The sequence below is a fragment of the Mustela nigripes genome, chromosome 16 (genome assembly GCF_022355385.1).
Source record: "Mustela nigripes isolate SB6536 chromosome 16, MUSNIG.SB6536, whole genome shotgun sequence".
In the NCBI taxonomy this organism is placed as follows: Eukaryota; Metazoa; Chordata; class Mammalia; order Carnivora; family Mustelidae; genus Mustela; species Mustela nigripes.
Genome location: NC_081572.1, coordinates 23,325,143 through 23,349,690, shown reverse-complemented (window position 1 = coordinate 23,349,690; position 24,548 = coordinate 23,325,143). Strand labels below are relative to the sequence as shown.

Below are 24,548 nucleotides of genomic sequence, written 5' to 3'. Positions count from 1 at the left end.
GATGAAAGGAAGGTTAATCACCTCCCCTTTCCATTGGGTAGGAGAACATTAATTCACTTAATCATTTATTCAACAAATATTACTTGACAACTGCATGCCAGGGATTGTACTGGGCACCAGGTACAGAGCAGTGAACGACACAAGGCGAAATTTCTGCCCTTAGGGGAGTTTGGAGACCAGCAGACAGATATTAACTAATGACAATGACAATAAAGTGGGGTGAATGATATGAGAGACTGAATTTCCAGTATGAACAGAACTGGGGACAGCAATATAGTTGAAATCGGAACCAAACCGTTTGTCTCAAAGAATAACAATTACGGTTTTTACCTATTTCTATGTTTTGGGAGGTGGCTGGGTGAGAAGTGCTTAGGGGATTAGTAAGGGGGTTGGGCACTAGAGCTCTCCCTTGGCACAGCCGATGAAAAAGGTAAGTTTAGGATGCCATGATGACAACTACCAGGGGGACCTAAACTAGTCTAAAGGGTCAGGTAAGACCTCGAAGAGGAAGTAGGATCTTTAAACAAATTTGAGGCGGAAACTGAGGATTTCGTAAATTGTTTATTTGATGAAGCTCTGGTTCGAAACCTATTTCGATTAAACATTTTCGAGGATGTGAATTACTGTCCAGAAGTGGTTGATTTTTCGGACCAACCACCACGGAGTTCGCTTGCGGAACCACAAGTTCCAATTCTCTATGCGGCAACGTTCTAAAAACAACGTTCGCTGCGGCGCTTGCAGTTAAAATAACTAAAACTCCCCGAAACCCTCGCAAACTCCGCGCCGCGGCGGCGTAGGACGCGCACAGCACTTCGGGTCTTGTAGTCTGGGACGGACTCCGAGTCCCACACTGCTGTGCGGAGGGTCGTCGCGCCTGCGTGGTACGGGAGGCGGGCAGCGCCGAGTGCGAGGCTCTTTTGTTCGGCTGAGGGGAGGGCCGTTGGCCGGGGCCTGCGGTACGCCGCTTCAGTGAGGGGCTCGGCTGCGGCCACCGGCTTGTTGCTTTTCTGGGCGCCACTCCCCCGGCTGGCCAAACGCGACGCGCCATTAGCGCGGCACCGATTCCTCTCGGGCTCTTGGGCGCTGCTCTGAGGTAAAGAGCCCGCTAGAGGCGGGGAAGCGGGCGGGGGGGGGGGGGCGGGCGCTAGAGGCGCGCGGCGGCGGCGGCAGCGGCGGGAGCCCTGGGTGAGGGGCCGCGCTCTTGCGGTGGCGGTTGGGAGCGGGGACCGCGCCCGGTCCCGCACCCTTCCCGCGCTGAGCTCCGCGCCGGGTGCAGGGGATCGGGCGCCAGGCGGGAGAAGGATGGAGAGGGCGGGGCGGGCTGCGTACTCTGAGCATGAGATAGAGGCGATTTGGGGTGGGCCGAGCTCTGGCGGGTTGTTCCTCGGGGCCTGGGTAGACCAAGACAATGCTACGTGGGTTGGGTGGGCTGCCGGATTGCGTTGGGGAGGAAACACTCGAGTAAATTGGTAAGGGGACAGGCTGGGGAGCCTTGATGCTTGGATGTTCCTGGGCAGGGGTGACGACTGCGAGACCCTCGTTTCGAACGCAGCCTGAGAATATGGGTCCGGCCGGCGCTGCCAGAGGCATTTCGCTCGCCGGACTAAGGAGAAGTAACTTCGAGGAAATAGTAGAGGGGACTGGGCTATGTGCTACTTGGGGAGGAGACCTGTTGGTTAAACTGGAGATGGGACTAGGAGAGGGAGGGGCAGTTAAGTGCCAAGCTTGGATCTAAAGGGGGAGGAGCTGTTGGGGTAAGTAGGGCGGAGGCCCCGCGAGTGATTCTGTAGGGAGTGAAAGGGGAAAGGAAAACTGGCCGCCTTTGCTTCTTGATGGACCCTCACACAGTGGGGAGGCTCTAAGAAGAATGTGTGAAGAAAGGACAAAACCAGATTTCTTTCCTCTTCCAGATTTTCTACTATCTTCACTCTTTGATTCCTTCAGGGAGTTAAAACGTCCCAAGTGCAACGCTTGTTTTGATTCACAGTTCCATAAGTTTTTATCTGGGATCGTCACTGTTCACAAAGGGCAGTGAAATTGTAGAAGCGGGTGGATGAGTTCATCCTTAAGGAATTAGAGAGGTTGTGAGATGATGTGGGAAATGGGGAGACAGGAAAATTTAGTGAGCTCGTGAGATTTGTTTCTTAGGCTCTTGTGATTTTTATTTATTTTTTTTAGCCAGCCTTTCTTTGTTGTTGGAAAATTTTGATGCAAAATGAGCAATACTTCAGCACTTCAGATGAAGGTTTTTCCTGGATGGCCTTATATGCAGATTTGTATTGGTTTAACTTGATTTAGGTGGAGGTTACAAAAAGATTTCATTATACTGGAAACTCTGGCTTGGGTAAGATAGCCTCCTCAGTTGTATTAAGACTCCTGTCAGCAGTTTGGAAGAGCTCTGAAAAGGTCCAAGGTTTTCGGGGCACCTGGGTGGCTCAGTGGGTTAAAGCCTCTGCCTTCGGCTCAGGTCATGATCCCGGGGTCCGGGGATCGAGCCCCGCTTCGGGCTCTCTGCTCAGCAGGGAGCCTGCTTCCTTTCATCTCTCTCTGCCTCTCTGCCTTCCTGTGATTTCTGTCTGTCAAAATAAATAAAATCTAAAAAAAAAAGTCCAAGGTTTTGGAATGGAAGCACGAATACAATGGGGGAAATGGGTGCTTGTGTTCCTCCCTACGGACATTTATATTGTAAGTAGTGTGATTGAGAGGGAAACTTGTTGGAACTGGTCACACCTTAATAAAGCTTTAGGGCAGGTTCAGGATCCTCATTCTTTTCCAGTTTTCCCTTGGGTGCCATTTTTCTTCATTGGCCGCTGTAGCCTGAATTGTTTTTTCATTAAAAATGTAAATAGTGGATAGCCTGGTGCTTCTAGCTTCTTGGTTTAGAGGGACCTAGTAAGGATACCTTAGCCGTATGGGTTTGTATTTGCAGGATACTGATACTTTTCTAACCAAACGTCTGAAAAGAAGGATCCAGTAAATACGGGCACCTGGCTGGCTCAGTCAGAAGAGCATGTGATTCTTCTTCTCCGGGTCCTGAGCTCAAGCCCTATGTTGGTATAGAGATTACTTACAGTTAAATAAACTTAAAAAAACAAAAAGCAACCATTGTTTCTTGTGCCCATTTTAGGGACTTAGGAAAATGTTTCTTTTTGAGTTCACACCATTTAAAAAGAGAATTGATGCATTTTTGTCATTTTTCTTGTAGTTTCTCCATCATAAACTCAACCTTGTTTATATACTACCTCTGGTGATATAACAGATTGTGCATTAGAGTTGATAGATTTTCGTTTTATAGGTTATTTCTCAAGAGTTTTTAGAACAAAATACTAATGGCTAGTGTATAGGCTAACATAAGATGGGGGCTGTGTATGCTTATTCCTCTTAAGTGTGTGACACTTAGTAGGTCTTTTAGATTATTGAATGAATTGATATGGCTTTGAGATCTTAGAATTCTATGTGCTAGCAGAATGAGGTGGGTTGTGTTTTTTTTTTAAGATTTTATTTATTTGGGGCACCTGGGTGGCTCAGTGGGTTAAGCCTCTGCCTTCGGCTCAGGTCATGATCCCCGGGTCCTGGGATTGAGCCCCACATCGGGCTCTCTGCTCAGCAGGGGGCCTGCTCCCCCTTTCTCTCTGCCTGCCTCTCTGCCTGCTTGTGATTTCTCTCTCTGTCAAATAAATAAATAAAATCTTAAAAAAAAAATAAAAAGATTTTATTTATTTATTTGACAGAGAGCAGGAGAGCACAGAGGGATTGGAGGGGGGTGGGAAGATGGTGGCGAAGGGAGAGGGAGAAGCAGGCTCCCCGATCAGCAGGGAGCGTGACCCGGGGCTCCGGAGTTAATGTGCACTTAAATAATAAGCTTTCCTATCTTTGATCAGTGACATTGGGCAGACTGTAACTGTTGCCTTGGCATGCTTATCATAGCCTCTGTTTTCAATATACTCACCTTGGTATGTAGATTATGTAAGTGGCAATTTTAAATACCTTACTCAAGGTCTAGGAGAGGTCCCAGGTTCTGGGTTTCAACAGCAAGCTATAGTTTGAATATTTTGTTTTGAAAGTATCTTGAAGAATCTTTCTCATTCTTTGCATAAAGTTAAATAGTGTTTCCAGATAGTGATATCTACTGAAAAATTGAATAGCCTTTTAAAGGTTAATTGGAGAAGTTATTCAAATAGGGACAAAATTAAGATCATTTCAGTATTTGCATTGAATAACTTGTATTAAGTCTTTAATTCCTTTAGAAGGAGCTGCCTGATTTGTCTGTGAAATTGTGCCTTTCTCTTTAATAATAGCTAACACATTGAGGGCCTAACCGAACTGTGGTATTTGAGAGGTTAGTGTCAATAATCTGGTTTTGTTTATCTGTGAATGCTTTCGTCTCTGGTTTTAATTCCAGTTTAGCCATAGTTCTAGTTTAACTTTCTTCTTCTTCTTTTTTTTTTTCCCCTTTTTTAAGATTTTATTTCTTTATTTGACAAAGAGAAACAGAGAGGGAACACAAGCAGGGGGAGTGGGAAGGGGAGAAGCAGGCTCCTCACTGAGCAGGGAGCCGGATATGGGGACTCAATCCTACGACCCTGGGATCCTGACCTCTGAGCCAAAGGCAGACTCCCAACAACTGAGCCACCTAGGCACCCTGTAGAAAGATAACTTTCTAATCATTTTTATTTCCACTTAAACTAAAAGACTTGCTTCACGTTTATAACCGTGTCCTACTAATATTTGCACATACCTGTGACCCCTCAGCCCAAAACTGTGTTGTTGGTTCATCCACATCAGCATACTGGAAGGGGTAGCTAAGTTTCTGGACACATCTTGGATAAAATTCTAATTTTACTAACACACCAGCATTCTAGTCCTGGTCCTGGAATTCAAGAGCAGGTATTCTTTTAAAAATGAAACTTCTTCCTGGGTATGTGGCACCGATTCTTGTTTTTTACTCAGTAAAGTTTTCCAGCTGGAAAGCATTTGCCTCCCAAACAGCCATAGCTTACAAACAGGCCAACAGCAGTTTAGAAACATGAGTCAAGAGGACTACAAATGGAGTATATAGCACACATGCCTTCACCTGCCTTTTGATGGCTGGTATATAGTTGCTAATGCTCAGCAAAGGAGTACTTCTTTCTTGTTTTACATTTTGGGCTTGCAGATAAGATTCCGCTTACTGATCATTCTCTAAAACACTGACAGCTTTGGACTTCTATTCCCTGATTTTTGGAGTCTGAGATCCATCCTTACTGTCCATACAAGGAAGGTTCAGCATGTTACACAGGACTGTTTAATCGAGTGTCTGAGTAAAAATAGAAGAAAAATGCTTTAGCAGCCACAAGGAAAAGAGAAATAATACTTGACTTGGGTTGGGCAGGCTTCATGGCAGAAGTAGTGTTTAAATTTGGTCTTGAAGGGAGCACCCAACCTGGGTTGGGCAGGCTTCATGGCAAAAGTAGTGTTTAAATTTGGTCTTGACTCAGTGGGTTATAAGCCGCTGCCTTCAGCTGAGGTCATGATCTCAGGGTCCTGGGATCAAGTCCCACATCGGGCTCTCTGCTCAGCAGGGAGCCTGCTTCTCTCTCTCTCTCTCTCTCTCTCTGCCTGCCTCTCTGCCTACTTGTGATCTCTCTCTTCAAATAAATAAATAAAATCTTTAAAAAAAAAATTTGGTCTTGAAGGATGGCTAGGATTTTGACTGTTGGTGTTGGACAGGAACACTACTTAGTAATAAAGCCTTGCATGGAGGAAATGACCAAGGGTATGTTCAGGTTATAGTTTTGACAGGAATGTAGGTTTTGTGAGGGAGTAGAAGTATGAAATGGTTGGAACCAAAGGATGTTAGATATTGCACTGAGGAGTTTTTTGTTTTAAGGAGAAGGGAGGGACCTTGTAGAAAATTTTTTAGCAGTTACCTACCACTTTCCTATTCAGTCTGCTCCGCCCAAACTGGTTTACACAGGGTCTACTTCAGACGTGCCTCATTGCTTTTGTTCACAACAGTTCCTTAGGCCAAATTACCCTCCTCAGTCCACCTTTTCAAATGCTGTTGGAACCTGGCTTCAATCCAGACTCTCCAAAACCTTTCCTAATCACCCTAGCCATTTACTCTTCCAAGCCCCTCTAGTGCTTTTGTGACTACTTACTCTTGCTTATGTTTCTTTTGCTAGTTATTATATACTTTTATGGTTTCTCTTATTGAAATAAAGTTCAACTTGCATTGTTTCATATGTTTTTATCTTTCAGGCCTGGCTGTGGGGGCTTTGGGAAATTGTCATAAGCCTTAGTTTTTTCATTTATGAAATGGGTCTAATAGAGTTACTGTGAGGATTGAATGCCTTTATATACATTGTTTTAAGTATTCAATAAGTTTTAGTTTTTTTTTTTTTTTTTTAAGCATTTATTTGTTTGTTTGAGAGAAAGTGAGAGAGCACGAGCTGGGGAGGGAGGGGCACAGGGAGAGGGAGAAATCAGACTCCCCTCTGAGTGGAGAGCAGATGTGGGACCTGCCCCCAGGACCCCGAGATCACGACCCAAGTTGAAGTCAGGCGCTTAACTGACTGAGCCACCCAGGCATCCCAGATTTTAGTTATTATGTTGTTATTACTTACCATGGAGGGATTTTTCAAAAGCCTGTGCTGTTTGTGTAGCTGTGTATCCTGCTGGCCTCAACAAACAGCTCCGTTTGTCTGGGTGTGAGAGGGTCCCTTCAATATGGAACTCTCAGTGCTTTCACCAGAGTGAGTTGGTCCCCCTGTATGCCACCCAGGGTTTTAGTAAATGCTTATTGATTTTTTTTTTAAGATTTTATTTATTTATTTGAGAGAGAGGCAGTGAGAGAGAGCATGAGCGAGGAGAAGATCAGAGGGAGAAGCAGACTCCCGTGGAGCTGGGAGCCTGATTCGGGACTCGATCCCGGGATTCTGGGATCATGACCTGAGCCAAAGGCAGTCGTCCAACCAACTGAGCCACCCAAGCATCCCAATGCTTATTGATTTTATTTGGTTTTAAATAGATAGTATTAAATGCTGGAAGAGCCATAGTTATAAACTTTCATGGTTATTAATGCTTAGGTCTTAAACCTAAGATAGAGGCAAAAAAGAGGCAGAAGGAAAATGAGGAATGGAGAAGGGAGCTAGATGAAAGGAGGAGTGATCTGGGGAGTGATAATGCACAGTAATTAATTATCATGTCCTTACTGGCCATTCCTTTAGCATTGCTGTTTCTCCCTAGTCACATTTCTGTTCCTTAGACAAAGCAAGCTCTTCTCACTTAAGGATTTTGAATTAACTATTCCCTCAACTTGGTGTGTGTTTCTGATTTTTGCCAAGTTGTCTCCTTGTCATTGGGTTCAGTGTAAATGTTACTTAATCTAAAGGTACTTCATAGCATTTATCGCTAATACCTTCTTGCTTATTGTGTGTGCCCTTCTCTGCCAGCACATGCATGCACATATACCCACTTGTGCTCAGCTCGTCCACATTAGATTATATGTTCTAAGAGGCCAGGGATGTTTTTTTTTTTTTTTTTTGTCTCTCCTGCTCACCCCATTTCTCTAGCACCTTAAACATAACAGGTATCCAGTAGGTAATATTTTTAATTTTTTATTTATTTATTTATTTTTAAAGATTTTATTTATTTATTTGACAGAGAGAGAGATCACAAGTAGGCAGAGAGGCAGGCAGAGAGAGAGAGAGAGAGAGGAGGAAGCAGGCTCCCTGCTGAGCAGAGAGCCTGATGGGTGACTCGATCCCAGGACCCTGAGATCATGACCTGAGCCCAAGGCAGCGGCTTAACCCACTGAGCCACCCAGGCGCCCCATAGGTAATTTTTTTTAAAGATTTTATTTTATTTATTTGACAGAGATCACAAGTAGGCAGAGAGGCAGGCAGAGTGGGGTGTGGGGAGCAGGCTCCCTGCTGAGCAGAGAGCCAGTTGTGGGACTGGATCCCAGGACGCTGGGATCACGACCTGAGCTGAAGGCAGCGGCTTAACCCACTGAGCCACCCAGGTGCCCCATCCAATAGATAATTGTTAAATGATGAATACTGTAAGAGGGTGTTCATAGGAAGAATTAATAACCTAAACCTAGTCTGGGGCCTTAGGGAAATGTCTGACCCTGACATTTTAGGTAAGGGAAGCGGTCAAGTGAAAGAATGGGTCAAAGCCCAAGGTAATTACGATTGATTGGTTAGGTGTAGTGTACTTCAGCTCAGATGCTTAAAGATAGTGATTTAAAGAGATCTGCAGTTTTTTATAAAGATTTTATTTATTTATTTGGCAAAGAGAGAGGGAACACAAGCAGGGGGAGAGGGAGAAGCAGGCCTCCCGCCAAGCAGGGAGCCAGATGCGGGGAGCCTGATTCGGGACTCGATCCCAGTACTCTGGGATCATGACCCGAGGCGAAGGCAGACCCCTGAGCCACCCAGGCGCCCCACAGATAAGCTATTTTGTTGAAACTTTACATTGTGTTCACAATTTACCCTTTCTCACCTATCTTATCTTTCTTGATACAGAGCTAAGTCCCTATTGCCAGTTACTACAAGAGCATTGTTACTTTATTTTCCTGTGTCGCGGCCAGATAAAAGGAAGAGCAGAAGAAATTCCTACAGGAAGTGTGATTGATTCTTCGGTTTCTGGCAGCTCTTCTCTCTTGGTCATCTAGAAATGAGATTTTGCTTTCTCTGTTTCGTAATTACTGGTTCCTTCATAACAGCCAGACCTGGGTTCTTCTTGAGTGTGTTCTGGAGCTGTTCTCCAGTTTTAAAAAACTTAGCTGTGAATTTCAGTCATACACACAGGATAGAGGTGCTGTTTTGTTTTTGAGTACTTAATGCATTGGGTTTCAAAAAGCTATCTTTAAGCTTAAAGCAGTAAATAATTAATGAAATAGGACATATTTGCAAATATATAAATGGATAATTAATATCAGAAGGTCATAAAAGCTCACCTCAGACGAATCCCATGAAGGTTGTTAGATCTATTTGGAAACCGAGTTATTTAGCAAATATATGTAATTGCCTGTAGGCATAAAGTTGTTTTGAGAGGTAGGGACAGGAAAGATACCATCTTGTCCTCATACTAGCTTTCTTCTGATGAAAAGAACTGTGAGGATCCTTCAGGCAGTGCTCTTCCTGTTGTTGCATTGCTAATGAAGAAAAGGTCTAGATTAAATAATGCTGAATGTGATAATAGAGAAGGTTTTGTTTTCAAGAGCATCAGTTTATTGCTCCAATCTTACTCTCAAGTCTATGAAAAAGTAAAATTGTTCATCTGCCTTTGAGGAGACTCATAAGAATTGATTTATGTCTGAAATGTGTGTCATTTCACCTGAGGAACGTAGTTTCTCCCAGTCCTCTTATAGCAATGGCTTTTATTCAAGGATATGCATCAAATCACCTAAGGAGCTTTTAACTATATTATTTATTTATTTATTTTTAAAAAAGATTTTATTTATTTATTTGACAGAGAGAGATTACATGTAGGCAGAGAGGCAGGCAGAGAGAGAGGAGGAAGCAGGCTCCCCGCTGAGCAGAGAGCCCGATGTGGGACTCGATACCAGAACTCTGGGATCATGACCTGAGCTGAAGGCAGCGGCTTAACCCACTGAGCCACCCAGGCGCCCCAATTTTTAAATAAATTGTATGGCCATTGTGGGGCTCAAACTCATGACCCTAAAGTCAAGAGTCACACAGATCACCTAAGGAGTGTTTTGTTTTTGTTTTTAAGATTTTATTGATTTGACAGAGAGAAGACCGTGAGAGATGGAACACAGCAGGAGGAGTGGTAGAGGGGAGAAACAGGCTTCTTGCTGAGCGGGGAGCCCAAATCCTGGTCCCAAGCCCCAATGCAGGGCGCTGGGCTCAATCTTAGGACCCTGGGATCCTGACCTGAGCGGAAGGCAGATGCTTAACAACTTCACCTCACCATGTGCCCCACACCTAAGGAGGTTTTAAAAATGCGGATACCATGGTCAAAGCAACATTGTTTGTTATAATAGAAAATTTGAAACAACCCAAATTTTCCTGCCTGGTGATGGTTAGTATGATATGTCCTTACAATACAGAACACTGTGCAGCTTGTTAGGAATTGAGATCTGTATGACACAGTGTCAAAGTGTAAAAAAAGGCAAGTTGTAGAACTATGATAATCTTTTTGCACTTAGTGTATATCTATGTTAGTTTATGTATAGAAGAATGAGAACAGGCTTTGACAGGCTTTGGGCCAAGGAACTTTTGATTTCCTACATTAAATATTTTTGTAATTGAATATAAATACATGTATTATATTACAAATACAAAAACAGTGTTTCTTTAAAATAATGCACACCCTACTTTCTGTGTTACTGGATCTGGATGCCAATTTTATAAACTCCATGGGTGATTCTGATTCATCTGTAGATGAAAGAAAGCTCCCTACTCAAGGTCTGCTTTCCTGTGAGTTCTTAGTAAAGGTGGTCACCTCACCAAACCAACATTCTGAATGCTCCTTAGCGTTTAGCTCAAAGCGCTGTTGCTTTAGTTTCACAGGTTTGTGATAGTTACCTGTCCTGACATCTGGAATTTGATCTTTCAAGCTGGCAAGAAATCAGTAGCAGCTCCTCAAAAACAAAACAAAATGCCTTCTCTTGTATCTGATACTATACTGCCTTCTGCTTTCAAGTAGCATTGTTCCTCTCTGTTTTCTAGCTTCTAACCTCCTGGTGGAAGGTGTGTAGGGGGAGAATCGGGACAGTGCTTTTTTTCTTCTTGATACAGCTATGAGTTTGTGGCCTCTCAGGTTTATACCATCCCTGGATTCATTGGGACACTATAGATAAATTTTGGTTTCTTAAAATTGGCATTTTCTTGGTATTCTCTCCAGCCTACTTGGTGTAGGTATTCAACTTCAAAATTTCAGCATCATCTAGCATATGCCAATTTGAGAATCCAAAAACTTTTTGGGGGACTAACAACCAAACCAAGGCTTTGTTACTGCCTGTTGATATAACAACGCAAACCTTTGTATTCCAGTAACCAATTAAGAATCATTGGTTTTTTAATACCATACCTTACAAGGTCTTTTCTGAAAGAAAATCATTATCAGTCACTTCTTTATTTACTGATGACAAATTGTAGGGAAGATCCATTAAAAGAAATCTCTGTCTTGGGGCACCTGGGTGGCTCAGTTGGTTAGGCGTCTGCCTTCAGCTTGGGGCATGATCCCAGGGTTGGCAATCGAGCCCCACATCAGGCTTCCTACTGGGCAGAGAGTCGTCATCTTCCTCTTCTTCTGTATTTCCCCATGCTCGTGCTCTTTCTCTCCCTCAAATAAATAAAATACTAAGGAAAAGTAACCTCTGTCCTGTCCTTGTACAGGCCAAAGAGAAGCCTCCCTCTGTACTACAGGAATGTGGCTAGCTGCTAGTTCTGTGTGTGCAGCAGGGCTTTGGGCTCAGCCTTGCTGTATGTCCTTATTGAGGTGTTAGGCTCTTTGTTAAGTGTGTGATCTTAGGTGATTTATTTTGTGTAAATGTTCTGTTACCCATGAAGTGGCTTGTTTCATGGGATTGTTCTGAGGATCAAATCAGGTTGCACTCTGTAAATTAAATTCAGTATTAGTGTATTTTTCTAGGCAGCTTAAAATGTGGCAGACCCAGTAAGTTTGTTTAAGTTGTCTCTAAACCCAGTGTGGGTCTTAATACGCTCAGAATCCCAAGATCAAGAAGTCACAGTCTACCATCTGAGCCAGCCAGGGGTCCCACCCCGGTAAATATCTAGATAAAAGTTATAACAGCTTAGATTAACTCTAGGTTTTTTTTGTCTTGCAACATTGGGATAAGCCTTAAGGAGACTGGTCCAAGGACTAAGATTTCTGAGTTAATTCAGAACTGTTCGCCTTTAATGTACACCTCTTGTCATGGCTTGTCGTAAATTTTGACCATTTGTTCGATGATTATGGCACTTTTGATGCCATAATTTGATTTCCAGGATGCTTAGGGGGGAGTGGCAAGTTGTGTTGATAAAAGGCTTCTTTCTGTTTTGCTACTATACTGATTTGAGTTTCTTTGAGATTTCCTTGCCAAGCAGTTCCAACTGAGAGTCCTCTTTCTGGATGTCCCTGCTAGTGTTTGGAGGCTACCATATTCAGGGAAAGAAGGTTTCTCTTAACATAATTCAATTGGGGGCTGCCTGGGTGACTCAGTTAGGTGTCTGCCTTTGGATCAGGTCATGAATGGGGAGTATGCTTCTCCCTCTACCTCTGTTCCTCCCCTATTCGAACTCTTGCCTTCCCTCTCTCAAAAACAACAACAACAACAAAACAAAGTCTTAAAAAAAAATCCATTTGGAAACATTGGCATGTTGTAATACTTACAGGGGGCCTCTTGGGCTCGTCTGAAGGTGCTAGATTCTATAAAAAGAGTGGGTTGCATTTATAATCTACTTCACTGATTTTGACAAACACCTTACTCAGGACCCTAGAGAACTACCTATAAATAAGGGAAAAAACCTAGGTTGTTAACCTGGCTGAGAATCTCTGAGAATATACCTCCATCTGAGATAGATGCTGGGATGAGCCAGGTAAGAAAGCTCAGAAAGAAGCAGGAGTCTGTTTTCTACATTCTTCACTTTTTTGAGTTGCTCTTAAGAAAATGAGTTGAGTGAGTAAAGAAAGGAGGTTTCACTGTAGATTTCCCCCTTTGGTGGGTTTTCTTTACTTAACCTAAAGGATATAGTCTTTGTTCCTTGACTTCCTCCTTGGGACCAGGCTAATGATAGAGGGAGAGGAGGCCTGCAGTAGTAGTAGAGACGAACCAGAAGCTGTTCTGACCCTTTTGATTCCTAGTAGCAGGATTAGATGGGCAGTAACTGCTTTTTGTGAGTAAGACAGATACAGCTACTAATGTAGATAACATAGGGCCTGACTTTTATGAAAATTTGTTATATATATATATATATATATATATATATATATATTTTAAGATTTTATTTATTTCTTTGACAGAGATCACAAGTAGGCAGAGAGGCAGGCAGAGAGAGAAAGGTGGAAGTTGGCTCCCTGCTGAGCAGAGAGCCCAATGCCAGGCTCGATCCCAGGACCCTGGGATCGTGACCTGAGCTGAAGGCAGAGGGTTTAACCCACTGAACCACCCAGACGCCCCTTGATTTTTTTGTATCTCCTTGTGGGCAACTGTGATCCATCAATTTGCAGGTTTTGGGCCAGTTTTGTAGCTCAGTTTTGTTGTATTGATATCTTATGGCGCCACCTACTGACACAAATTGGTAAACAAATGCATTAAGCCTACCAGCAGTCAGAGTTGTATTTGAAGGACTAAAAATAGATTTTAGATTTATAGGGGACTAGGATTTAAGCACCAGAAGTCACCCAGCCTGGAGATGTATTTTACAAAAGAACAAACTCAGGTTCTATTATCTGTGATAACTATCTCTTCTTTTTTTCCTATCATTTTCCAGATTATTGCAGTGTCCCAGTTTAGAGGATTTTGTGGTCATTCTGGCATTTTTATGAGTCTTTCTCCACCTCATAAATAGAATAAGAAACTAACAAGAAACTTTCAAGTTGAAAGTCATTGGTGGCGTTCAGAAAAGACTGCATAAAGAACCTTGAGACTCAGGAGAGGTGTTTTTCTGTTTTGTTTGTTTGTTTTCTAAAGATTTTATTTGTTTGACAGACCAAGATCACAAGCAGGCTCCCTGCTGAACTGAGAGCATGATGTGGGGCTCGATCCCAGGACCCTGAGGTCATGACCCCAGCAGAAGGCAGAGGCTTAACCTTAACACTGAGCCCCCAGGTGCCCCTCAGGACAGGTGTTTTAACAATGCAAAGAAATGGGGGGAAGTTAGGCCAGATGTTTAATATGTAGAACAAGCTACTTCACACTGTAAAAGCTAAAATCCAGTAATATGAAAGTGTGGATCAGAGGGTTATATGTATATATGTCTGATATGTGTACATTATTTTCAGGAGCCTTGCTTTCAATTAATATTTTGTTTTTTAAAAGTTTTATTCATTTATTTTAGAGAGAGTTCATGGTGGGGGCAGGAGAGGGGAGAGAAGAGCAGAGAGAGGAGACTCCCCGCTGACTGAAGATCATGACCAGCTGAAAACAAGAGTTGGACGCTTAACCAGCTGAGCCACCCAGGCACCCCCAGTTTAACTAATATTTTAGATACCATGCTCTGTAGTAAAAGGGGTATTGGGAACATAATAGCTTAAAAAGAATAGGGTTACCTGGGTGGCTCAGTTGGTTAAGCATCTGTCTTCAGCTCAGGTTATCATCTGAAGGTCTGGGATCGAGTCCTGCATGCCTGCCACTCCCCCTGCTTGTTTGTTTCTCTTTCACAAATAAATGAAATCTTAAAAAAAAAAAAAAAAAAAAAACTTAGAATAGTATAAAAAGTGTGGGGGGGGTTTGTTTTGTTTTTTAGTATTTATTTATTTGACAGAGACATCATGAGAGAACACAAGGAGGGGTAGTGGAGAGGGAGAAACAGGCTCCGCTGAGCAGAGCCGGATGCAGGGCTTGATCCCAATCCCAGGACCCTGGGATCATGACCTGAGTAGATGCTTAACGACTGAGCCACCCAGGCTCCCCTAGGTATTAAAAGTTTTAAGTGGATATGCAAGAATAAAGAAGTTTTGCTATGAGATTGGTTGGGGCTGTTTATGCACGAACTGCCTAGCTGAATAGATAAGGAAACTTATTTTATACTGAAGCTGAATAGGCAGAACACTTATATAAGCAGCATATGCTATTAAAGTCAGTAATGTCCCTTGATTTCTAACCATCCAAATATTCACCTAGCCAAGAAAAGTGTGCCCTAACGCCCTTTTTATTTTACCACTTCAGCAGCGTCACCCTTTAGACCAGAAAACTGGCGGGCACTATGGGAAAGAAACAAAACAAGAAGAAAGTGGAGGAGGTGCTAGAAGAGGAGGAAGAGGAATATGTGGTGGAAAAAGTTCTTGATCGTCGAGTGGTAAAGGGCAAAGTGGAGTACCTCCTAAAGTGGAAGGGGTTCTCAGAGTAAGTTTCATTAACCTGGGTAAATCCATTCATTCATTCATTTACTTATTTTAAAGGTTTTTAAAATTTACTTGATAGAGGTAGCCAGAGAGGGAATAAAAGCAGAGGGAGTGGGAGAGGGAGAAGCAGGCTTCCCACCGAGCGGGGAGCCCCCAATGTGGGGCTTGAACCCAGGACCCTAGGATCATGACCTGAGTTGAAGATAGATGCTTAACAACTGAGCCACATAGGCGCCCCTAAATCCATTCATTTAGTCACTGACTATTTCTCAGGAGTCTAGTAATGTGCAAGGCCTAGAGTGCTCTGATGGCTAATGTGACCCAGGCCTGGCCTTCATGGCTTACAGTCTAATTAGGAAAACCATCTACATGTACAAAGTGCTATAATGCAAGACAGTGATTTCTAAGAACCAGTTTTATGTATAGGCTTTAGACCAATTCAAGTATGCAAACAGTAACTTCCCTATGAAGAAGACAAATTTCTAAGCTTTCAATTTGTATTAAAAAGTCCCCCTCCCCACTCCACTCCCCAAGAAATTTCAGCGTTGCCAAGTTCTTGGTCTTGGGCAAAGTCTGGTTACTCATTATCATTAACTCCTCTTTCCCAAGGATACCAGCTCTCATCCTTTGCGTCTCCTTAGTGTGAGTGTGCTAACTTTGAGTGGAAAGTGTGACTCACTGTGCCCTCTGGTTTCAGTGAGGATAACACGTGGGAGCCAGAAGAGAACTTGGATTGCCCTGATCTCATTGCCGAGTTTCTGCAGTCACAGAAAACAGCACATGAGACAGATAAATCAGAGGGAGGCAAACGCAAAGCTGACTCTGATTCTGAAGATAAGGGAGAAGAGAGCAAACCAAAGAAGAAGAAAGAAGAGGTAAGGGGAGAAGAATTTTTACTAGCCAGAATTTCTACTGCTCGCAAGCTGAAAACCCTTTTAATTTTTAAATGTAAGCACTTTCATTCAGCTGCTTCCTGGACCTCAGCAGCCATATCTCATTCCTTCTGAATCTTGGGCTAATGCTTACAAACTGTTGGGGGTTCATTCTGGTAAATAATCTATATTTACTTTATTTGAGATTCAAGAATAGTAAGTACAAGTAAATTCATTCTTGTAGGTAGGTAGTTTTTAGTGTTGTAATCATTACAGGTGTCAGATTGCTATGTCATCTATTCATTACCTTAAAGTAAGTTATCTTCTGAGGGTGAAGAAATAGTTGTGAAAATTTATTTTGCTTGAGATGTATGTCCCTTTTTACATATGGGGAACCTCAGGACCTTGATGGAAGAATCCCTCAGAAGGCTGCAAAAAGGCCTGTGACTTGGAGCCAAGGTATTGGTGAAGTACTGACAAGAGCGTGATTATATTAATCTGAGAAGCAGGAGTGACTTCAGTCTGGATAACAGTACCATATAATTAAAAGTTGTTCCATCCATTTGGTTTTTACAGTCAGAAAAGCCACGAGGCTTTGCCCGGGGTTTGGAGCCGGAGCGGATTATTGGAGCTACAGACTCCAGTGGAGAACTCATGTTCCTGATGAAATGGTGAGTCTGCCAGTGGCTCTGTGTGGTGGTTTTTTCTTCTCCCCATCTGTTCCATGCCAGAAGAAAAGAGCTGGACCTTCGAAATTCCAGTCGCCCAAGTGTGAAATCTTTAAGATGGCATAGTCCTTCGATAGTGACCCTCGGCCTGACTTCCAACCTGGACTCATGAGTTACAGGTAGGGGTCCTTAGGATTCTCAGATCTTTGCCCGGTTTTTTAGGAGGTGGGAGAAAAATCCAGAATGGAGAAGGTATGGGGAAGGATCACATTTCACTTATGTAAACGAAGGGGGGGGGGATGAAATGTGATTGAACCACCCTCCCCTTGTACTACCTCCTTAATAAAGATCGGGCTGGCCCCAGGTTCAGAATTTCTGTTAACTTCTTCCGGATAGTTGAGAATTTCTGTAGGTCTTTGTCCTTGTTAGATCCTTTCCACTTAGTGCAGATTCTGTAATTCCAGGATCAGCCAGTAGGGGTCAGCACGTCCCCTTTACTGAGCATAGAGCGAGGCTTCCTGCGCCCCTCCCCCCTTAGAAGTGTATCAGTGGTAGTAAAACTCCACGAAACAGATTAATGAAAACAGTTGTGTTGGAATTACAAGAACTGTGACCCCAGATTCTCTAAAATCTCCCTATTCTCTGTCCAAAGGAAGGCTTTCTTTCCCTTTTCTTGCTTGTTGAAAAATAACTTGTGCCCCATCCCTGTTCTGCGTCGTTTCCGTACCCCCCCACCCCGCCCATGTGGATCTCAATAATTGTCCTTAAAATATAAATTAGGAGCGAATGATTCTAAACTTTTGCAATTTAAGGCAGCATTCTGAGGATTTTGTCATTTTGTCAGTCTAGAACCTTCTCTGAAACTCCTGTCTGCACTAATTCCCCTGGTTTAGAAGGTGGCCAGAGAAGCCTAACTTTGACACTACTAAAAGGCTATGTCACAGTTAGATGAAACTTTGTTTTCTTATTTTGCATTTCCTAGATGTTCACTGAATCAGATCTTTTAGCTGATTTATTGCTAGCCTATAGGAGAAAAGTTTATTTTTAAGGTGTGCATTTGGGGTAAAAGGATTGATACTAGGAGTTACAGTCCAATTCGAATATATTTTCTCTGTCTGCATGTGACCAGTGTGAGTTATGGTACTGTTTCTATCTTGTCTAAGATTACATTCTTTTGGTTGAATTACTGCTGTTTGTAAAGATTTTACCTGAATGTAACTCTACAGGTTAAGATAAAAGATTGGATATTGATTATAAAACCGAGTTCATTTTAAGGTGATTTTCCTGGAGAGTTGAGATACTTGTCGATTTCCAAAATACCAAATGTTTCTTTGCTGTGAAATGACTGAACTTCCCTCAGAAAGTGTTGTTTTCATGCAGCCTGCTTTAGGCTCCCAACGATTACACTCCTTTTTCCTCCCATTCTCTTCAGTCCATTGTTCAAAAACATACCTTACCAGCTTAGTCAACCCTGGTACCTTGGGCTGTCTGGCTTTGGTTTATCTGTTGCTGGGTGCTAGAAGTTTGGGGTGATGCCTCATCAGAGAGCCCATCATAGAACTGCTAATGGCCCTAATGCCGCTGCTCCCATCCAGGAGATTCCCAGTGGCCTTATTCCTAAGTCCTTTGTAATATGTATGTGATTTTCAAATTTGGAAACCATTTTAAAGTCCAGAAAAATACAGAGAATTATGTAACAGTCCCTTATTTTCTACTTCCCAGTGTTGAAGCACCATTTCAAAGCACCTGGGAGTTGTGGAATGTCTGTGTGAGCTTGGCATTTGGTAACGTTAAACAGTGTAATTACGAGTCAGTGAGAATGTGTCCACCTGCATTGGCTAGAGCCAGTGGTATTAAATCTTACTGCCCAATCTGGTATTAAATTCTATTATAAAGCTGAGATATGGCTTTTGGAAGAGTGTGGAAGCCTCTCTTCTGCTCTTGAAGAATCTGAGAGTCATGTTTTTTTCCTGGTCTTGCCTGGAGGTTCAGGTGTGATAGATTGAGTTAAATGACTTAGCTTTTAACAAAGATGCCCAGAAAGGATTTTCAACAGAAGATCTTTGCGGATGTCACTTGACTAAATGCTGCTTGGGCCATGTTATCACTCTTCCCTAGGCTACTTTTTTGGAATTAATACTCTTAAAGCCCTATTCCTTGTGTCACCCAAGTTAGGAGACCACCAGCACCTGGTCTCAGGGTCTCTCTGCTTTGTTCTGCAGGAAAAATTCTGATGAGGCTGACCTAGTCCCTGCCAAGGAAGCCAATGTCAAGTGCCCACAGGTGGTCATATCCTTCTATGAGGAAAGGCTGACGTGGCATTCTTACCCCTCGGAGGATGATGACAAAAAAGATGACAAGAATTAACTCTCCTGAGTACCTGCCCCTGTCACATCTGACCGTGGGTTTCAAGTGGGGAGGGAAGGAGTTCTACTTGACACCATAGAGGTGGCTTGAGAAGATGTCCTTTGAAGAGCCAGTATCGTTTTCTGTGCCCTACAGCAGCCCAAGCGCTTTAAAAGCCTTTCCATGCTGTGTAGTTTGCACACCCATCCCAGTGGAGGGGAGGGAAGAGAAGTGTTGCAAGGCAGCCCATTCTGTACTTTGCTGAGAAAGGCAAAGGGCCTTCCATGAAGGACAGAACTTGCAGAATGGGTGTGTGGGAGAGCAAAAGATACTGTAGATCTTCAAAGCGCATCTCCACAACCCACAGCCTTCTTCCCAATAGTGTTAACTGCATTTTTACAGCGTAGCATGTGTGTAGTTTTTGGCTATTACTGGTGTATCTTTTTGGGGTGGGAGGGTTGAGGGTGGGAAGAAACAGAGATGGGTAGGATCATTTTTGTTAAAATTTGGGCCTGATTGGGGAAATGGTAAAACAGTGGAAAGAACAAACTTGTGGTGATTCGGTTCTGTATCCAGAATATTTTAGCTTTTCAAAAAAATGTCATTGGCAACCTAAATGAGGACCGTGAGAGACTGTTTAAAAGCTGTGAATGCCTGAAATTTGTAAGCCAGGGTGTTCCCTGCCTGAGCTTAATGCTGTTCCCGAAAGAGGACTAAGCCAGTTAATAAGTTACCAAAGCTGCCATTTTGGGGATGGAAACTGGCTGAAGAGGGAGTTTAATTGGAGTGTATTCACAGGCAGATTGTTCTGTCTTAGAGGTGCTAATTCTCGAAATTGATAAAAAGATTCTTCCAATTACGAGGTTTTAGACATCAGCCTGTCCATCCACACCACTGGCTGTGAGGTGTTTGGGGAGGGGAAGAGGGTGGTGTAGAAAGTGGGAGAGTAGAGAAAGACAAGGGCCCCTGCTCTTAGGGTGGAAAACTCTTGGAGCCTGTTATTTGAACTTTGAACTCTGAAATCATTGGTGGCAGAGTTCAGTCACTGACAGCACAAGTTCACTGAATCACTTCCAAGAGTGGAATTTCAAAAGCCCTGGTCTCAGGAGAAGATTAAACTTTCATACTAGGGCAGTGGTTCACTTTAAAACACAAAACAAACAATTTTTTTAATCCTAAGAATTAACTAATACCCAAAATGCTGTCTTGAATCATGAGATCCATCAGTTCTTGACATCGTCTAGACCTGCATTCTAGAACTCCATTGTAAAATCTTTTTAGGCATGTGTTAGGTTTCTGTGGAAACTTTGTTTAAATGTAAACTTCATACCACATTGTCGGTTTTTGTCTTAATAAAACTATAGATTTATAATCTTTGATTTCTGTCTTGATTAAGTATTACCAAAAACTCTCCCTGCCTTTCACTACTTTATTGGTTCAGCCTATAAGGAAACAACTTCCACAGTTGGGTGGTTTAATTTCTTGAACACTGTAGGCTTGAGAATCTAATGTCTGGCCTGAAACTTTGAGTGGTCTCATCATTATTTATTTAGTGAACATTTATCGAACATTTATAATTACTCCAGAGATCATAAAGTTTGTCACATCATTCTGTCTTCATATTGCACAGTTTGTTTGGCGCACTGACCTGCTTGCACTTCCAGACCATGGTATGTTTGGAAACAGGGTTTTGAAGTAGGTTTAGTTCTTGGCTCGTGTATTTTGTAGACTTGTGTCACTTTAGCTAAATAGTCAACTCTGAAATTTTCAGGAATTGGCCTCATGTTTAATCACTGAATTAAAATGTTACCCACTTTATTAACGTCATTTTCTGCCTATAATTCTAGAGCAAAAATGGAACTAAGCTCTTGTTATTTATTAAAAGGAAAAATGGGATTTCCAGAGATCAAATCAGCTCTACTTACTAGCACAAAGCATTTGTTTCAAATAAATAAACTGATGCATAAATTTTTTTTCAAAAAGCCTCCTTGGGGCATCTGGCTGGCTCAGTCAGTAGAACATACAATTCTTGATCTTGGGATTATGAGTTTGACCCCCACATTGGGTGTGATTACCTAAAAACAAAATCTTTAAAAAAAAAAAAAAAGCCTCCGAGGAGTTTGGGGAGATGAGGTTAAGTGGAGCCAGGGAGGAGGCCCTTCTGCACAGAGATCTTGGTGTGTCCTTGTAGTTGGCAGTAGCAGAGCCATTAGCTAGTTGGATGAGTTGGGGTGAGGTGGGCAGAGGTGTTCTGGTTCTGTACTGCACTGAAATTAGCCTTCAGCTTTCTAGGTGTCCAGAATGGACTGCTGTTCAGCTTTAGTCTTAACCTCTGGAACCTACTTAATTGCCATTTCTGGCAGTCCAGAACCCTCATAAAACCCCCTCATTCTTGCCCTGGGAAGATGCTGACATCGATAATGCATAATGAAAACGGAAGTGCGGATAGATTTTCACAGTTTTGTTATCTTTGAAAGCCAGCTGTCACATGTCTAGATGAAGGGTTTTGATAACAAAGTTTTCTCAAGTGCTTGTTGAAGCCACAAATGCATGCAGAAATGTTGGAAATAAAAGGTACACAGAGGCACAACAAAGCTTCCCTCTGTTTCAGAAGATATCGGAGAGCATTTCTTCAGGCAGCACAAGAGCGAGTTGGATGGCGTCAGTGGAGCTGCGTCATTGTAGACTCCACCCAGGAGTTGAAGAGGAGACAGGTGATGACTTTAGTAGCTATATGACAAGAAGAGCTTACTAACCCGGTGACCAGTCACCATCTGAGGTGTCTTCCGTTGTCTTCAGTTGAGTTTCAAGTTAGTACAGTAAATGACCATGGAGGCAGTCTGTTAGCTGACAGTGCTCAGGAATCATTGTTTCTATGTCATTTGAAAGTTTGGGCTAATTATAAAGAATTTTTAATAGTTGAGTTTTTAAGTACTTACTTTCAGATATAATCTTATAATTCAGAATTCACTCCAGCTTGGGTCAGTTTGATTTTGACATGGCCATTTGGTGTTTGGCCTTATGTGCTCAGGACATCTTTATGGCTTGTGACAGTGGGAATGTGTGTTAAGAGTCACTATTCCCATCACAGAGAAAGGGGAAATGAGAGGAAACTGCTACTCCAAGATAATTGGTGGAACTAGAACTCTGAAATCCCAAATTTTCTACAGTGGCTCCAGATCCTAAACTATGTATGGGCCCAGGTTCTGTCTGAGATCAAATGAACCTGATCATGTGTCTCCGATGCTAGTATTAATCTGATTTGCAAGTTGGGTATTTCTGTGAGGATAAAAAGACCTTGTTTAAAATTCAAAGTGAAAGGGCGGAACTAAGTACAGGCTAGTGTTTCTCCTCTAGCATATGACTGAAAATACAAGTATTGCTACCAGGCCCGTGTTCAGCATTAGTAAAGCAAGGTATTTTGGCTTCATTTTGCTTTTTAGCAGTAGGAACCAATCTGGGCAGAGGCATCTGGGTGTTCTGGTGTGTGGCTGCGGAAGCTTGGTGATGGCGGAGCTTTAAGATTCCACAGACAATCCTTAGTCTGTGATCTGCGTATCACCTCGGTTTGACAGTCCAGCACTGAGGTTTTCTTCAGAAGTTACTGCTGTTCTAACCTGTGCTCACAGGTGCTCAGCTATCTTCTATGGATGACTTTTAATTGACCTTGGCCTTGGGAGCTTCCCACTGAATAAACTGCTGAATCTTGAAAGCCTTGCACTGGGAAGAAAACCATACTTGGTCCTGCTCAGTTGGGGCAGGTAGAGCAAGTAGTCTGTTTTCTAGGGCTTCCCCCCCCCCCCTTTCTTTTTAACCATAGGCCAGTGAGGCAGCAGGACTATGAGGCAAGGCTGAAACAATAAGTTTACAATATATACTGATGATTTGGTTCTGTGGTTGTTGCTTACATTAAATAGCTTGTGTTTAAATATTTAGTAGCGTGTCCAGATCTGCACTGTAACCTTGGTGGTTTGTGGTAGTACCAGAGCCACTGTTTACCCCATTGGACAACTTGGGGGCCTAGCCATGGGGCACTGGCTCACTGTTTAAATTGTTACTTCAGTCCCTAGCCGAGGACTAAGGTCTAAGACAACTTGGGGTGCCTGGGTGGCTCAGTCGTTAGGCAGCTGCTTTTGGCTCAGGTCATGATCCCAGGATCCTGGGATCAAGCCCCGAATTGGGCTCCTTGCCCTGTGGGAAGGCTGCTTCTCCCTCTCCCACTCCCTCTGCTTGTGTTCCCTCTCTCGTTATCTCTGTCAAATAAGTAAATAGAATCTTTAAAAAAAAAAAAAAAAAAAGACAACTGAATTAGCCTAATTAAATTCATGTTTAAAAGCATCATCTCCTGGGACGCCTGGGTGGCTCAGTGGGTTAAGGTCTCAGGTCATGATCCCAGGGTCATGGGATCAAGTCCAGCATCCGGGTCCTTGCTCGACAGGGAACCTGCTTCTCTCGCTACCTCTGCCTGCCTCTCTGCCTGCTTGTGTGAACTCACTTGCTCTCTCTGGCAAATAAATAAAATCTTTAAAAAAAAAAAAAAAGACACCATCTCCTTAGCCTTTTCCCTGCCTCCTCCCAAGTGTAAACTAGGTTTTGTTTCCCTGGTTGAAATAGCATCTGAAATTAAGTAACAAATACCATGCAACCTCTCTCCATTCTGCAGTTAGACTGGAAAAGAACCAGCTTTAAGACTTCTGTAATATTCCCGTTTGCTCAGAGAGGAAGACAAGTGTTTCTCTCCAACTGATTTTGAGAACACACCTCTTTACTGGGTCCTGAACTCCTCTGGACAGTCTGTGTCCTGGATTCTGTTTGTCTGCTAATCCAGGTGGACGTGAACTGTGAAGTCCTGGACAGAACAAGGGCCAGAACTCAAACCAGGTGTTAGGCTCCATGTGTATACCGAGCTCCCCCACTGTGGGGTTCAGAACTAGAGGCAAGGAGGATGGGCGGCTTCTGTGGGAAAAGTGAAAGCTGAAAGGTTCTTGTTAGGCTGACAGAATGACAAATCGAAGGTCTGTGAGTCCCTTTCATCTCCCAGATGGGTCCAAGTGATAAGAAAACAAGGCTTAGCCACTCATGACAATGAAGACTGCGAGTTTTGCCAGTTTCCACACATGGTCGGGAGAGTGACCTCCAGGAAGGCCGCCAGCAGTCTGCTGCCTGTGCTTGTGTGCAGGCTGTGTCAGGAGTGAGAGGGACTTCTTGCTGGTGGTGCTATCGGACTGGTTAGTTGGAGCTGAAGATGTAGAACTAGGTCAGTGCCTCCTGGATGCAGTAGGAGACATGAAGGTGGTGGGGATGGTAGTTTGTGGGGATGGTAGTTTTTAAGACGGCTGCCTGAGGAAGGCCGGGCTGCGTGCTGAGTCCTCCCCAGTCACTGGCTGGCGGGTTGCTGTCCAGCCTTCCCCGGTCTGGGCAGGAGTCCACGGTGGAGGCCAGGGCTTGGGGGACACTGAGCATTCTCTAGCTCACTACCTTCCCCCTCAGTTCTGGATTTCTTCTATTTTTAGTGACACTGAAATACTGACCCCAGCCTCACTGGTGAGATCTGTGTAGTAGGGCAGATGCTGAAACAAGGGGTGTACTTCAGAATGCCCATGTGAATTAGGATGTGAGGAGAAATCGCCTTGGACAGAGC

The 24,548-nt window shown here is 43.3% G+C and overlaps 1 protein-coding gene across 2 annotated transcripts; it reads left to right on the top strand.

Moving 5' to 3' along the window:
- Nucleotides 1-869: 869 nt before the first annotated feature.
- CBX1 (chromobox 1) lies at nt 870-20,286 on the top strand. Of its 2 annotated transcripts, none has more exons than XM_059379346.1 (5): nt 870-1,093; nt 14,846-15,022; nt 15,719-15,896; nt 16,470-16,564; nt 18,784-20,286. In XM_059379346.1, exons 2-5 carry the CDS (start codon nt 14,883-14,885, stop codon nt 18,926-18,928), a joined length of 558 nt encoding a protein of 185 aa, XP_059235329.1. In that variant the 5' UTR covers nt 870-1,093; nt 14,846-14,882; the 3' UTR covers nt 18,929-20,286. The 2 variants fall into 2 exon arrangements, with proteins under 2 accessions (XP_059235329.1, XP_059235330.1); XM_059379347.1 differs by lacking the exon at nt 870-1,093 and adding an exon at nt 1,163-1,185.
- The last annotated feature ends 4,262 nt before the right edge of the window (nt 20,287-24,548 follow it).

Excerpts from the sequence above, each read along its gene's own strand:
- CBX1 (XM_059379346.1), top strand. The coding sequence starts at position 14,883 with ATGGGAAAGAAACAAAACAAGAAGAAAGTGGAGGAGGTGCTAGAAGAG. Across the intron at positions 15,897-16,469 it reads CAAAGAAGAAGAAAGAAGAG|TCAGAAAAGCCACGAGGCTT; the intron begins GTAAGGGGAGAA and ends TGGTTTTTACAG. Across the intron at positions 16,565-18,783 it reads CTCATGTTCCTGATGAAATG|GAAAAATTCTGATGAGGCTG; the intron begins GTGAGTCTGCCA and ends TTTGTTCTGCAG.